The 13,319-nt window shown below is 41.7% G+C and overlaps 1 protein-coding gene across 1 annotated transcript; it reads left to right on the top strand.

Annotated features, from left to right (window-relative positions):
* Positions 1-11,718: 11,718 nt before the first annotated feature.
* Positions 11,719-13,271, top strand: LOC124294531. The gene is made up of 6 exons (XM_046740090.1): positions 11,719-11,815; positions 11,880-12,077; positions 12,167-12,309; positions 12,391-12,597; positions 12,668-13,024; positions 13,108-13,271. Exons 1-6 carry the CDS (start codon positions 11,776-11,778, stop codon positions 13,186-13,188), a joined length of 1,026 nt encoding a protein of 341 aa, XP_046596046.1. The 5' UTR covers positions 11,719-11,775; the 3' UTR covers positions 13,189-13,271.
* The last annotated feature ends 48 nt before the right edge of the window (positions 13,272-13,319 follow it).

Raw genomic sequence — 13,319 nt, 5'->3', positions numbered from 1 at the left:
CTTTATCATTCCTGACATATTCATGCATCATGTTGAAAAGTTGATTTTCTGATAAGTATGAAATGGAGATCTATTTTATCGATAGAGCTAATGTGTGGTTAAAGTGTTCGATTCCGATGGCGAATTGATGTTCGGAACGGAATTCAGAATAATTGATTGCTGTTCGTTAGTCGATGTAGCTACGTTCTAAAAATCTATTCGAGAGAAATTTACTCGATCGGAGGCTTATTGACAAACGGAAATATGTCTAAAACTGGAGTAGTCGAGTCTACAGACTCACGATCATGGAAAAATCGTACAAGTCAAAGGTTACATCAAATCAAAGAAAAGTTGATGTCTCGCGAAATAGACAAGCAGGTGAGAATACAATTGTCCAGGCGGTCTTGTGTTATTTTGCAATACAATCAATGAATGAGTTCGATTACATCAATTGACCCTTTGTACATGAATTATGTATTTTTCAGAAGGAAGCTGTGACCTTGTTGATCAATGAATTGAAATGTAATTCGGAAGTAAGCCGAGACCTGGTTATCACGGCACTTCTTAAGTCAGAAATAATTGCATTACTCTGCGAAACAACTATGACGATGTTGGGACCGCTACTCAGGTGCGATAAACTTCCAATACAAAGCTTTTTGGGCTCCAGAATCGCAATATAGGAATCTTTGAGTCCTTTGAATTTATTTCGTGTCAAATTTAGCGATTTCGAAAATCATTGAAAAACTATCATTGCGTTAGTACATTTCTACGCTGATCAGGAGTAATAGCCAAAAAACAGAATATTTCCGTAATTAATAATATAACAGTAATGCTAACCATTTGTATTTCCAACGGAAAATTTCGCGGTTTTAACTTGTGCTGGAATAAATTCTTTCATGCGCTATTCCGACGTAATTTTGCGAGAAAAATCGATTGGGTGCAGTCCCGATAGGCTGCGATCAACAGAACAAAAGTTACAGCCAAAAAACGTGAACCTGTGTTTTCGTCATTTTTCGGCAGGTGCTTTTCCCTTCGTAATTTCTCTCCTGTTCATCCTACGCTCTTTTCGCTGAGTTTTCTGAGTTCCTGGGGGTCCAATTGGTCGGGAAAGGGTCATACAAATCACTTCTGAGACGAAAAATTTTTTGGTCAAAAAAAAAGGAAGGTTAACCCCTTTGCATTTTTGGCGAAAATTTTGGCGATTTTGAAAAGTGCCGGAATAAATTATTTCATGCACTGTTCCGACGTAATTTTGCGAGAGAAATCGATTGGGCGCAGTCCCGATAGGCTGCGATCAACAGAACAAAAGTTACAGCCAAAAAACGTGAACCTGTGTTTTCGACATTTTTCAGCAGGTGCTTTTTCCTCCGTAATTTCTCTCCTGTTCATCCTACGCTCTTTTCGCTGCGTTTTCTGAGTTCCTGGGGGTCCAATTGGTCGGGAAAGGGTCATACAAATCACTTCTGAGACGAAAAATTTTTTGGTCAAAAAAAAAGGAAGGTTAACCCCTTTGCATTTTTGGCGAAAATTTTGGCGATTTTGAAAAGTGCCGGAATAAATTATTTCATGCACTGTTCCGACGTAATTTTGCGAGAGAAATCGATTGGGCGCAGTCCCGATAGGCTGCGATCAACAGAACAAAAGTTACAGCCAAAAAACGTGAACCTGTGTTTTCGACATTTTTCAGCAGGTGCTTTTTCCTCCGTAATTTCTCTCCTGTTCATCCTACGCTCTTTTCGCTGCGTTTTCTGAGTTCCTAGGGGTCCAATTGGTCGGGAAAGGGTCATACAAATCACTTCAGAGACGAAAAATTTTTTGGTCAAAAAAAAAGGAAGGTTAACAACCCCTTTGCATTTTTGGCGAAAATTTTGGGGATTTTGAAAAGTGCCGGAATAAATTATTTCATGCACTGTTCCGACGTAATTTTGCGAGAGAAATCGATTGGGCGCAGTCCCGATAGGCTGCGATCAACAGAACAAAAGTTACAGCCAAAAAACGTGAACCTGTGTTTTCGACATTTTTCAGCAGGTGCTTTTTCCTCCGTAATTTCTCTCCTGTTCATCCTACGCTCTTTTCGCTGCGTTTTCTGAGTTCCTGGGGATCCAATTGGTCGGGAAAAGGTCATACAAATCACTTCTGAGACGAAAAATTTTTTGGTCAAAAAAAAAGGAAGGTTAACCCCTTTGCATTTTTGGCAAAAATTTTGGCGATTTTGAAAAGTGCCGGAATAAATTATTTCATGCACTGTTCCGACGTAATTTTGCGAGAGAAATCGATTGGGCGCAGTCCCGATAGGCTGCGATCAACAGAACAAAAGTTACAGCCAAAAAACGTGAACCTGTGTTTTCGACATTTTTCAGCAGGTGCTTTTTCCTCCGTAATTTCTCTCCTGTTCATCCTACGCTCTTTTCGCTGCGTTTTCTGAGTTCCTGGGGGTCCAATTGGTCGGGAAAGGGTCATACAAATCACTTCTGAGACGAAAAATTCTTTGGTCAAAAAAAAAGGAAGGTTAACCCCTTTGCATTTTTGGCGAAAATTTTGGCGATTTTGAAAAGTGCCGGAATAAATTATTTCATGCACTGTTCCGACGTAATTTTGCGAGAGAAATCGATTGGGCGCAGTCCCGATAGGCTGCGATCAACAGAACAAAAGTTACAGCCAAAAAACGTGAACCTGTGTTTTCGACATTTTTCAGCAGGTGCTTTTTCCTCCGTAATTTCTCTCCTGTTCATCCTACGCTCTTTTCGCTGCGTTTTCTGAGTTCCTGGGGGTCCAATTGGTCGGGAAAGGGTCATACAAATCACTTCTGAGACGAAAAATTTTTTGGTCAAAAAAAAAGGAAGGTTAACCCCTTTGCATTTTTGGCGAAAATTTTGGCGATTTTGAAAAGTGCCTGAATAAATTATTTCATGCACTGTTCCGACGTAATTTTGCGAGAGAAATCGATTGGGCGCAGTCCCGATAGGCTGCGATCAACAGAACAAAAGTTACAGCCAAAAAACGTGAACCTGTGTTTTCGACATTTTTCAGCAGGTGCTTTTTCCTCCGTAATTTCTCTCCTGTTCATCCTACGCTCTTTTCGCTGCGTTTTCTGAGTTCCTGGGGGTCCAATTGGTCGGGAAAGGGTCATACAAATCACTTCTGAGACGAAAAATTCTTTGGTCAAAAAAAAAGGAAGGTTAACCCCTTTGCATTTTTGGCGAAAATTTTGGCGATTTTGAAAAGTGCCGGAATAAATTATTTCATGCACTGTTCCGACGTAATTTTGCGAGAGAAATCGATTGGGCGCAGTCCCGATAGGCTGCGATCAACAGAACAAAAGTTACAGCCAAAAAACGTGAACCTGTGTTTTCGACATTTTTCAGCAGGTGCTTTTTCCTCCGTAATTTCTCTCCTGTTCATCCTACGCTCTTTTCGCTGCGTTTTCTGAGTTCCTGGGGGTCCAATTGGTCGGGAAAGGGTCATACAAATCACTTCTGAGACGAAAAATTTTTTGGTCAAAAAAAAAGGAAGGTTAACCCCTTTGCATTTTTGGCGAAAATTTTGGCGATTTTGAAAAGTGCCTGAATAAATTATTTCATGCACTGTTCCGACGTAATTTTGCGAGAGAAATCGATTGGGCGCAGTCCCGATAGGCTGCGATCAACAGAACAAAAGTTACAGCCAAAAAACGTGAACCTGTGTTTTCGACATTTTTCAGCAGGTGCTTTTTCCTCCGTAATTTCTCTCCTGTTCATCCTACGCTCTTTTCGCTGCGTTTTCTGAGTTCCTAGGGGTCCAATTGGTCGGGAAAGGGTCATACAAATCACTTCAGAGACGAAAAATTTTTTGGTCAAAAAAAAAGGAAGGTTAACCCCTTTGCATTTTTGGCGAAAATTTTGGCGATTTTGAAAAGTGCCGGAATAAATTATTTCATGCACTGTTCCGACGTAATTTCGCGAGAGAAATCGATTGGGCGCAGTCCCGTTAGGCTGCGATCAACAGAACAAAAGTTACAGCCAAAAAACGTGAACCTGTGTTTTCGACATTTTTCAGCAGGTGCTTTTTCCTCCGTAATTTCTCTCCTGTTCATCCTACGCTCTTTTCGCTGCGTTTTCTGAGTTCCTGGGGATCCAATTGGTCGGGAAAAGGTCATACAAATCACTTCTGAGACGAAAAATTTTTTGGTCAAAAAAAAAGGAAGGTTAACAACCCCTTTGCATTTTTGGCGAAAATTTTGGGGATTTTGAAAAGTGCCGGAATAAATTATTTCATGCACTGTTCCGACGTAATTTTGCGAGAGAAATCGATTGGGCGCAGTCCCGATAGGCTGCGATCAACAGAACAAAAGTTACAGCCAAAAAACGTGAACCTGTGTTTTCGACATTTTTCAGCAGGTGCTTTTTCCTCCGTAATTTCTCTCCTGTTCATCCTACGCTCTTTTCGCTGCGTTTTCTGAGTTCCTGGGGGTCCAATTGGTCGGGAAAGGGTCATACAAATCACTTCTGAGACGAAAAATTTTTTGGTCAAAAAAAAAGGAAGGTTAACCCCTTTGCATTTTTGGCGAAAATTTTGGGGATTTTGAAAAGTGCCGGAATAAATTATTTCATGCACTGTTCCGACGTAATTTTGCGAGAGAAATCGATTGGGCGCAGTCCCGATAGGCTGCGATCAACAGAACAAAAGTTACAGCCAAAAAACGTGAACCTGTGTTTTCGACATTTTTCAGCAGGTGCTTTTTCCTCCGTAATTTCTCTCCTGTTCATCCTACGCTCTTTTCGCTGCGTTTTCTGAGTTCCTGGGGGTCCAATTGGTCGGGAAAGGGTCATACAAATCACTTCTGAGACGAAAAATTTTTTGGTCAAAAAAAAAGGAAGGTTAACCCCTTTGCATTTTTGGCGAAAATTTTGGGGATTTTGAAAAGTGCCGGAATAAATTATTTCATGCACTGTTCCGACGTAATTTTGCGAGAGAAATCGATTGGGCGCAGTCCCGATAGGCTGCGATGAACAGAACAAAAGTTACAGCCAAAAAACGTGAACCTGTGTTTTCGACATTTTTCAGCAGGTGCTTTTTCCTCCGTAATTTCTCTCCTGTTCATCCTACGCTCTTTTCGCTGCGTTTTCTGAGTTCCTGGGGGTCCAATTGGTCGGGAAAGGGTCATACAAATCACTTCTGAGACGAAAAATTTTTTGGTCAAAAAAAAAGGAAGGTTAACCCCTTTGCATTTTTGGCGAAAATTTTGGCGATTTTGAAAAGTGCCGGAATAAATTATTTCATGCACTGTTCCGACGTAATTTTGCGAGAGAAATCGATTGGGCGCAGTCCCGATAGGCTGCGATCAACAGAACACAAGTTACAGCCAAAAAACGTGAACCTGTGTTTTCGACATTTTTCAGCAGGTGCTTTTTCCTCCGTAATTTCTCTCCTGTTCATCCTACGCTCTTTTCGCTGCGTTTTCTGAGTTCCTAGGGGTCCAATTGGTCGGGAAAGGGTCATACAAATCACTTCAGAGACGAAAAATTTTTTGGTCAAAAAAAAAGGAAGGTTAACCCCTTTGCATTTTTGGCGAAAATTTTGGCGATTTTGAAAAGTGCCGGAATAAATTATTTCATGCACTGTTCCGACGTAATTTTGCGAGAGAAATCGATTGGGCGCAGTCCCGATAGGCTGCGATCAACAGAACAAAAGTTACAGCCAAAAAACGTGAACCTGTGTTTTCGACATTTTTCAGCAGGTGCTTTTTCCTCCGTAATTTCTCTCCTGTTCATCCTACGCTCTTTTCGCTGCGTTTTCTGAGTTCCTGGGGGTCCAATTGGTCGGGAAAGGGTCATACAAATCACTTCTGAGACGAAAAATTCTTTGGTCAAAAAAAAAGGAAGGTTAACCCCTTTGCATTTTTGGCGAAAATTTTGGCGATTTTGAAAAGTGCCGGAATAAATTATTTCATGCACTGTTCCGACGTAATTTTGCGAGAGAAATCGATTGGGCGCAGTCCCGATAGGCTGCGATCAACAGAACAAAAGTTACAGCCAAAAAACGTGAACCTGTGTTTTCGACATTTTTCAGCAGGTGCTTTTTCCTCCGTAATTTCTCTCCTGTTCATCCTACGCTCTTTTCGCTGCGTTTTCTGAGTTCCTGGGGGTCCAATTGGTCGGGAAAGGGTCATACAAATCACTTCTGAGACGAAAAATTTTTTGGTCAAAAAAAAAGGAAGGTTAACCCCTTTGCATTTTTGGCGAAAATTTTGGCGATTTTGAAAAGTGCCTGAATAAATTATTTCATGCACTGTTCCGACGTAATTTTGCGAGAGAAATCGATTGGGCGCAGTCCCGATAGGCTGCGATCAACAGAACAAAAGTTACAGCCAAAAAACGTGAACCTGTGTTTTCGACATTTTTCAGCAGGTGCTTTTTCCTCCGTAATTTCTCTCCTGTTCATCCTACGCTCTTTTCGCTGCGTTTTCTGAGTTCCTGGGGGTCCAATTGGTCGGGAAAGGGTCATACAAATCACTTCTGAGACGAAAAATTCTTTGGTCAAAAAAAAAGGAAGGTTAACCCCTTTGCATTTTTGGCGAAAATTTTGGCGATTTTGAAAAGTGCCGGAATAAATTATTTCATGCACTGTTCCGACGTAATTTTGCGAGAGAAATCGATTGGGCGCAGTCCCGATAGGCTGCGATCAACAGAACAAAAGTTACAGCCAAAAAACGTGAACCTGTGTTTTCGACATTTTTCAGCAGGTGCTTTTTCCTCCGTAATTTCTCTCCTGTTCATCCTACGCTCTTTTCGCTGCGTTTTCTGAGTTCCTGGGGGTCCAATTGGTCGGGAAAGGGTCATACAAATCACTTCTGAGACGAAAAATTTTTTGGTCAAAAAAAAAGGAAGGTTAACCCCTTTGCATTTTTGGCGAAAATTTTGGCGATTTTGAAAAGTGCCTGAATAAATTATTTCATGCACTGTTCCGACGTAATTTTGCGAGAGAAATCGATTGGGCGCAGTCCCGATAGGCTGCGATCAACAGAACAAAAGTTACAGCCAAAAAACGTGAACCTGTGTTTTCGACATTTTTCAGCAGGTGCTTTTTCCTCCGTAATTTCTCTCCTGTTCATCCTACGCTCTTTTCGCTGCGTTTTCTGAGTTCCTAGGGGTCCAATTGGTCGGGAAAGGGTCATACAAATCACTTCAGAGACGAAAAATTTTTTGGTCAAAAAAAAAGGAAGGTTAACCCCTTTGCATTTTTGGCGAAAATTTTGGCGATTTTGAAAAGTGCCGGAATAAATTATTTCATGCACTGTTCCGACGTAATTTCGCGAGAGAAATCGATTGGGCGCAGTCCCGTTAGGCTGCGATCAACAGAACAAAAGTTACAGCCAAAAAACGTGAACCTGTGTTTTCGACATTTTTCAGCAGGTGCTTTTTCCTCCGTAATTTCTCTCCTGTTCATCCTACGCTCTTTTCGCTGCGTTTTCTGAGTTCCTGGGGATCCAATTGGTCGGGAAAAGGTCATACAAATCACTTCTGAGACGAAAAATTTTTTGGTCAAAAAAAAAGGAAGGTTAACAACCCCTTTGCATTTTTGGCGAAAATTTTGGGGATTTTGAAAAGTGCCGGAATAAATTATTTCATGCACTGTTCCGACGTAATTTTGCGAGAGAAATCGATTGGGCGCAGTCCCGATAGGCTGCGATCAACAGAACAAAAGTTACAGCCAAAAAACGTGAACCTGTGTTTTCGACATTTTTCAGCAGGTGCTTTTTCCTCCGTAATTTCTCTCCTGTTCATCCTACGCTCTTTTCGCTGCGTTTTCTGAGTTCCTGGGGGTCCAATTGGTCGGGAAAGGGTCATACAAATCACTTCTGAGACGAAAAATTTTTTGGTCAAAAAAAAAGGAAGGTTAACCCCTTTGCATTTTTGGCGAAAATTTTGGGGATTTTGAAAAGTGCCGGAATAAATTATTTCATGCACTGTTCCGACGTAATTTTGCGAGAGAAATCGATTGGGCGCAGTCCCGATAGGCTGCGATCAACAGAACAAAAGTTACAGCCAAAAAACGTGAACCTGTGTTTTCGACATTTTTCAGCAGGTGCTTTTTCCTCCGTAATTTCTCTCCTGTTCATCCTACGCTCTTTTCGCTGCGTTTTCTGAGTTCCTGGGGGTCCAATTGGTCGGGAAAGGGTCATACAAATCACTTCTGAGACGAAAAATTTTTTGGTCAAAAAAAAAGGAAGGTTAACCCCTTTGCATTTTTGGCGAAAATTTTGGGGATTTTGAAAAGTGCCGGAATAAATTATTTCATGCACTGTTCCGACGTAATTTTGCGAGAGAAATCGATTGGGCGCAGTCCCGATAGGCTGCGATGAACAGAACAAAAGTTACAGCCAAAAAACGTGAACCTGTGTTTTCGACATTTTTCAGCAGGTGCTTTTTCCTCCGTAATTTCTCTCCTGTTCATCCTACGCTCTTTTCGCTGCGTTTTCTGAGTTCCTGGGGGTCCAATTGGTCGGGAAAGGGTCATACAAATCACTTCTGAGACGAAAAATTTTTTGGTCAAAAAAAAAGGAAGGTTAACCCCTTTGCATTTTTGGCGAAAATTTTGGCGATTTTGAAAAGTGCCGGAATAAATTATTTCATGCACTGTTCCGACGTAATTTTGCGAGAGAAATCGATTGGGCGCAGTCCCGATAGGCTGCGATCAACAGAACACAAGTTACAGCCAAAAAACGTGAACCTGTGTTTTCGACATTTTTCAGCAGGTGCTTTTTCCTCCGTAATTTCTCTCCTGTTCATCCTACGCTCTTTTCGCTGCGTTTTCTGAGTTCCTAGGGGTCCAATTGGTCGGGAAAGGGTCATACAAATCACTTCAGAGACGAAAAATTTTTTGGTCAAAAAAAAAGGAAGGTTAACCCCTTTGCATTTTTGGCGAAAATTTTGGCGATTTTGAAAAGTGCCGGAATAAATTATTTCATGCACTGTTCCGACGTAATTTTGCGAGAGAAATCGATTGGGCGCAGTCCCGATAGGCTGCGATCAACAGAACAAAAGTTACAGCCAAAAAACGTGAACCTGTGTTTTCGACATTTTTCAGCAGGTGCTTTTTCCTCCGTAATTTCTCTCCTGTTCATCCTACGCTCTTTTCGCTGCGTTTTCTGAGTTCCTGGGGGTCCAATTGGTCGGGAAAGGGTCATACAAATCACTTCTGAGACGAAAAATTTTTTGGTCCAAAAAAAAGGAAGGTTAACCCCTCTGCATTTTTGGCGAAAATTTTGGCGATTTTGAAAAGTGCCGGAATAAATTATTTCATGCACTGTTCCGACGTAATTTTGCGAGAGAAATCGATTGGGCGCAGTCCCGATAGGCTGCGATCAACAGAGCAAAAGTTACAGCCGAAAAACCAAGAATTTACTTCCAAATTTCTTCTCTGTTGATCCCACGCTCTTTTTGCTGCGTTTTCTGAGTTCTAGGGGGTCCAATTAGTCAGGAAAGAGTCACACGAATCGATTCCAAGATGAAAGATATTCGAACAATACGGGTCAAATACCTTTTTCGATTCTCATGGGAACACAATCATTCTAGACTTGGTCGACTACTCTGATTTCAAGAATAGAACGTCATGCCTCTCAAATTGGCGAAAAAACTAGACTAACCTAGTTTTATTTTCACAGGGCAACTCTCAAATGCTTTTCCATCCTGATAGTTAGTCGTCAATTCTACAATCAAAATCACGCGTCCTACGTAGTGGCCTCGATCCTGCGTACTGGTCATTTTCTTACAATGCAGGACTCGGAATTTTCATCAGACTATTCTGTCATGCTCGAGAACATGGTCCGAACACTGGACAAAATATTAGTAAGGTAGATCATACAATAATAACAACGAACGTCATTGTATAAAATTTCCAACGAAAACTTTCTTTCTTTATTTGTCCAATCTTACATTTGTGCAGAGTAATATTACATTTCAAGTATAGACAAGGACTAAATGCTATTCGAAGCGTACAGACATAACATACATACACATGTAAAGCATTCATTAATAAAATTGAACGTCCGTATATAATATTATCAATGAAAATGTTAATTCTTTATTCATTCATTTTTTCACTTCTGCCTAGTGCCAATACATTTCAAGTGTCGGCAAGGACGATTTGCGAATCAAAGCAAATATTTGAGTTTCTCAAAAAACTTCTATCCACCTCATCTCCGGCCTACCGGATCGTATTTTCGACGGCAAGCATCCTCAACATCGTTATGGGACGCACCGGATCCGACGACGCCACCCCAAGTCCAGAGGATGAGGCGCTCGTCCTCGACGTCGTCAGCAGAGTGCTGAACCTTATGCACCGAATTGTTGAAGCTAAGAATCCTTCCGACGGAAAATACTCTTTTCGGGCGTTGGTGATGATCTCTGCGGTCTGCGCCTCAGGCATTCGGTGAGTCCTGAATATTGGAAATCAAATAAAACAATACAAGATGATTAGTATCAATGTTTTGAAACTTATCTCTAGTAGGTCCTGCGTATCTACCGATTACGATTGCAGTGACGAAGGTGATCTGCAGTCAACACATAAAGCAGAACTCGCGAATTGCTGCTATTCAGCAATGATGAAATCCGTGATCCCCAACTTCAACGTCAGTTAAATATATCATTTAATCAACTATCACTTTACATAGTTATGACTTAATCTTTAATAATCAAACAGAAAATTGAGCTGGACGAAAGTAACGGTCCATTCTATGAGTGGTTCGTGAACTGTATGAATGGTATTTACGATGTGAGACACTGCGACACGAGAAACTTGTCAAACTACTTGGCTGAACAGGGATATCTACTGACCTTACCACGTCTCACGACTCTTGCAACGTAAGATAAAACTATTTCTGATTGAATGAAAGCATTCGGTACCTTTTGGTTACTCCGTCGACATCCTCACATGCACCACCTTCAGCCAGGACTTGAGGACCGACGCACTCTTCCTGCTCTCCCGAATCTTGACGACCCTGGCCTCGGTTTCGTTGTCGGCAGACAGCTGGCTCGGAGGTACGAAGCAGTTCCAGAAATTCTTAGTCAACGCCTTCAGATCACTCCCTTCAGATCCCTCGGACTGGCCCCCTTTATTGAGCGAAGGAGACGACAGGGCTGATGCACTGCTCGTATTCTTCTACTATTATTTTCTTGTTCAATCCACGGACGCAGCGCCCTATTTGCCGCTCATTGTATCCTATGTAATATCTTCATCAAGCTCGAAGACCAAGCGGAAGTCAACAACGATACAGAAGGCTCTTTGGTTCACGTTTTGCGTGAGTAACTACCATTGATTTCCCTCCCTTGGTTCAGCTTCACCTTATAACTCGTTAAACTTTTCGCAAACAAAGGTCACCGCAGTTTCGCACGAAAACCCGACTACTATTCAGTTCTATGATACGGTGGCAACGCGTCTTTTCGCTGCGTTCGAATCCTCCGATCTGGAACAATATTACACTCATCATCCTGCCGTTGTTGTTCACTGTCTCCAAAGTACGACGGTATCCGATAAGTTCAGGGCTAACGTTGTTTGCTTGTGGCTTGAGAACGACGGCGACGTCGGGTGCCTCGTTGACGGGACGGTCGATGTAGATGTGACAAATCACTGCTTGATGGTAAGGCTCGATAGTAAGTTTTATCCCCGACAACGTCTACCGTCCGTCTAATGTTCCATCATGAACAGGAAATGGTCAAAAACGGATCTCCCAGGGCGGTGGATACAGCTATGAAGGCGATACTGGAGGTACTCGATAGCGCCCAAAATCCTGAGAAGCTCGGAAATGTCGTTTGGGAAATGTTGCCGCAAGTTTTGGCCGCTGGGCATGAAATGAACAGTAAATCCAACTTTCTAATTACTGAAATTCGTTTTACGGAAATTTATCCAAATGCGTATTTCAGTCCACAACACGACAAACGTTTTGAAGCTCGCTGTCATATTGGAACCGAATGAAATGTCAGGAATAGCCCTAGTCCGTTTCTTGTATCAGCTGATAATGTTCATTCTCAAAAACGAGTATGACTCAAATCTTGTTTCTTTGGGGATCAGAAACGCTTATTGTCTTTTGCAACTGTGCATTCGCCGGAATGTCGTTCAAGGTATCCAATGCAATTTTAAAGAAAATGAAGAGCACATGTAAGATAGTCGAACGACCGACAAATTTTCCAACTTTCCTTTCGCCCCGAAGGTATCACGATGTTTACAAAGGAACCGAGGCTCATCGCAGTTCTGAAAAATGTCGCATTCGCTAAAAAGGATCCAGCCCTTTCGTACATTTGCTTCCGTTGCTTGTCGTTCCTTATCAGCTGCCAAGCAAAGTACTCGATCCAGGTACAATCTTCATTCCAATATCTATTCTGATCTCTGTGCTTTTGGTACCTTTATTCATTAATTATCTTTCTCTTTCTACAGTGCCCAGACTGTTTGGAAATAGAATTGGATGACTTGCTCAAAGAGATGTCTGTCGACGAGTGTTCAGGCGCCGTCGAGCTTGCCACCGTGATGCTAATCGGGAAAGTCGAGAATCCCGTAATCAAGTTGAAGAAAATGTCGCCTGGTTCGAGCTCCGATAACGTGATAATCGCGTTCTATCTCCAGCTTCACGGGAATCTCGCTAAAGTAAGTTTACAATTTTTTTTCATAGATAAATCAAAATCCGTGCTTACCGATGTCGGTGGAAAAATTACAGAGTGGACCTGCGGATAGAGAATTGTTGTATATCCTGCTTGTGAAGCTGCTTGATTATTGCAAGGCGGTGGGTAATCTAAAAATTCTGAAGAATCTTTGCGAGCAGCCGTGGACTTGCATCATTATAAAAATGACGATAGAGGCAAATCGGTCAGTGATGGATTCCGACTTCATGGTATTCGTCTCCAACTGGCTCTTTCACCGGTATTATATATCACGAAGTTATTCTGCTCCACGGGAACACCGGTCCCTCTGCCGAGATCAATTCGATACCACCCTCGATCTCATAGGGAAGGCTTCTCTCGCCACCTACAGGAAGTATCCCAAGAGAAGTTCACTCCGCGAACTTATAGACATCGTGAGTATGATGTGATATGCAGGTGACAAAATGAGATCGATTCCGTTTCGGGTAAACACTCATCACACATATTTTAATTGCAGCTGATGATCTTCCAAGATCAATTTTCAGATGATGTAGCGGTGGAGATGATGGATTTGGAGATACGGCTTGGCAAAAATTAAGTCCACACTTATAGTAGCGATTTGATATTCCGAATTACATAGTTACCTTATGGTCATAAAATTAAAAAATAATTAATTTTTATAGATGAGTAATATTAGGTACGAAGAAATAAAAATAAAATTATAAATTA

Source organism: Neodiprion lecontei, chromosome 5, assembly GCF_021901455.1.
Source record: "Neodiprion lecontei isolate iyNeoLeco1 chromosome 5, iyNeoLeco1.1, whole genome shotgun sequence".
In the NCBI taxonomy this organism is placed as follows: Eukaryota; Metazoa; Arthropoda; class Insecta; order Hymenoptera; family Diprionidae; genus Neodiprion; species Neodiprion lecontei.
The sequence above is the reverse complement of the archived record's forward strand: the minus strand, read 5'-3'. Positions and strand labels throughout refer to the sequence as shown.

Coding starts and splice junctions, on each gene's coding strand:
- LOC124294531 (XM_046740090.1), top strand. CDS start 11,776: ATGTTGCCGCAAGTTTTGGCCGCTGGGCATGAAATGAACA. Junction 11,816..11,879: donor CGCTGGGCATGAAATGAACA/GTAAATCCAACT, acceptor TGCGTATTTCAG/TCCACAACACGACAAACGTT. Junction 12,310..12,390: donor AAGCAAAGTACTCGATCCAG/GTACAATCTTCA, acceptor CTCTTTCTACAG/TGCCCAGACTGTTTGGAAAT.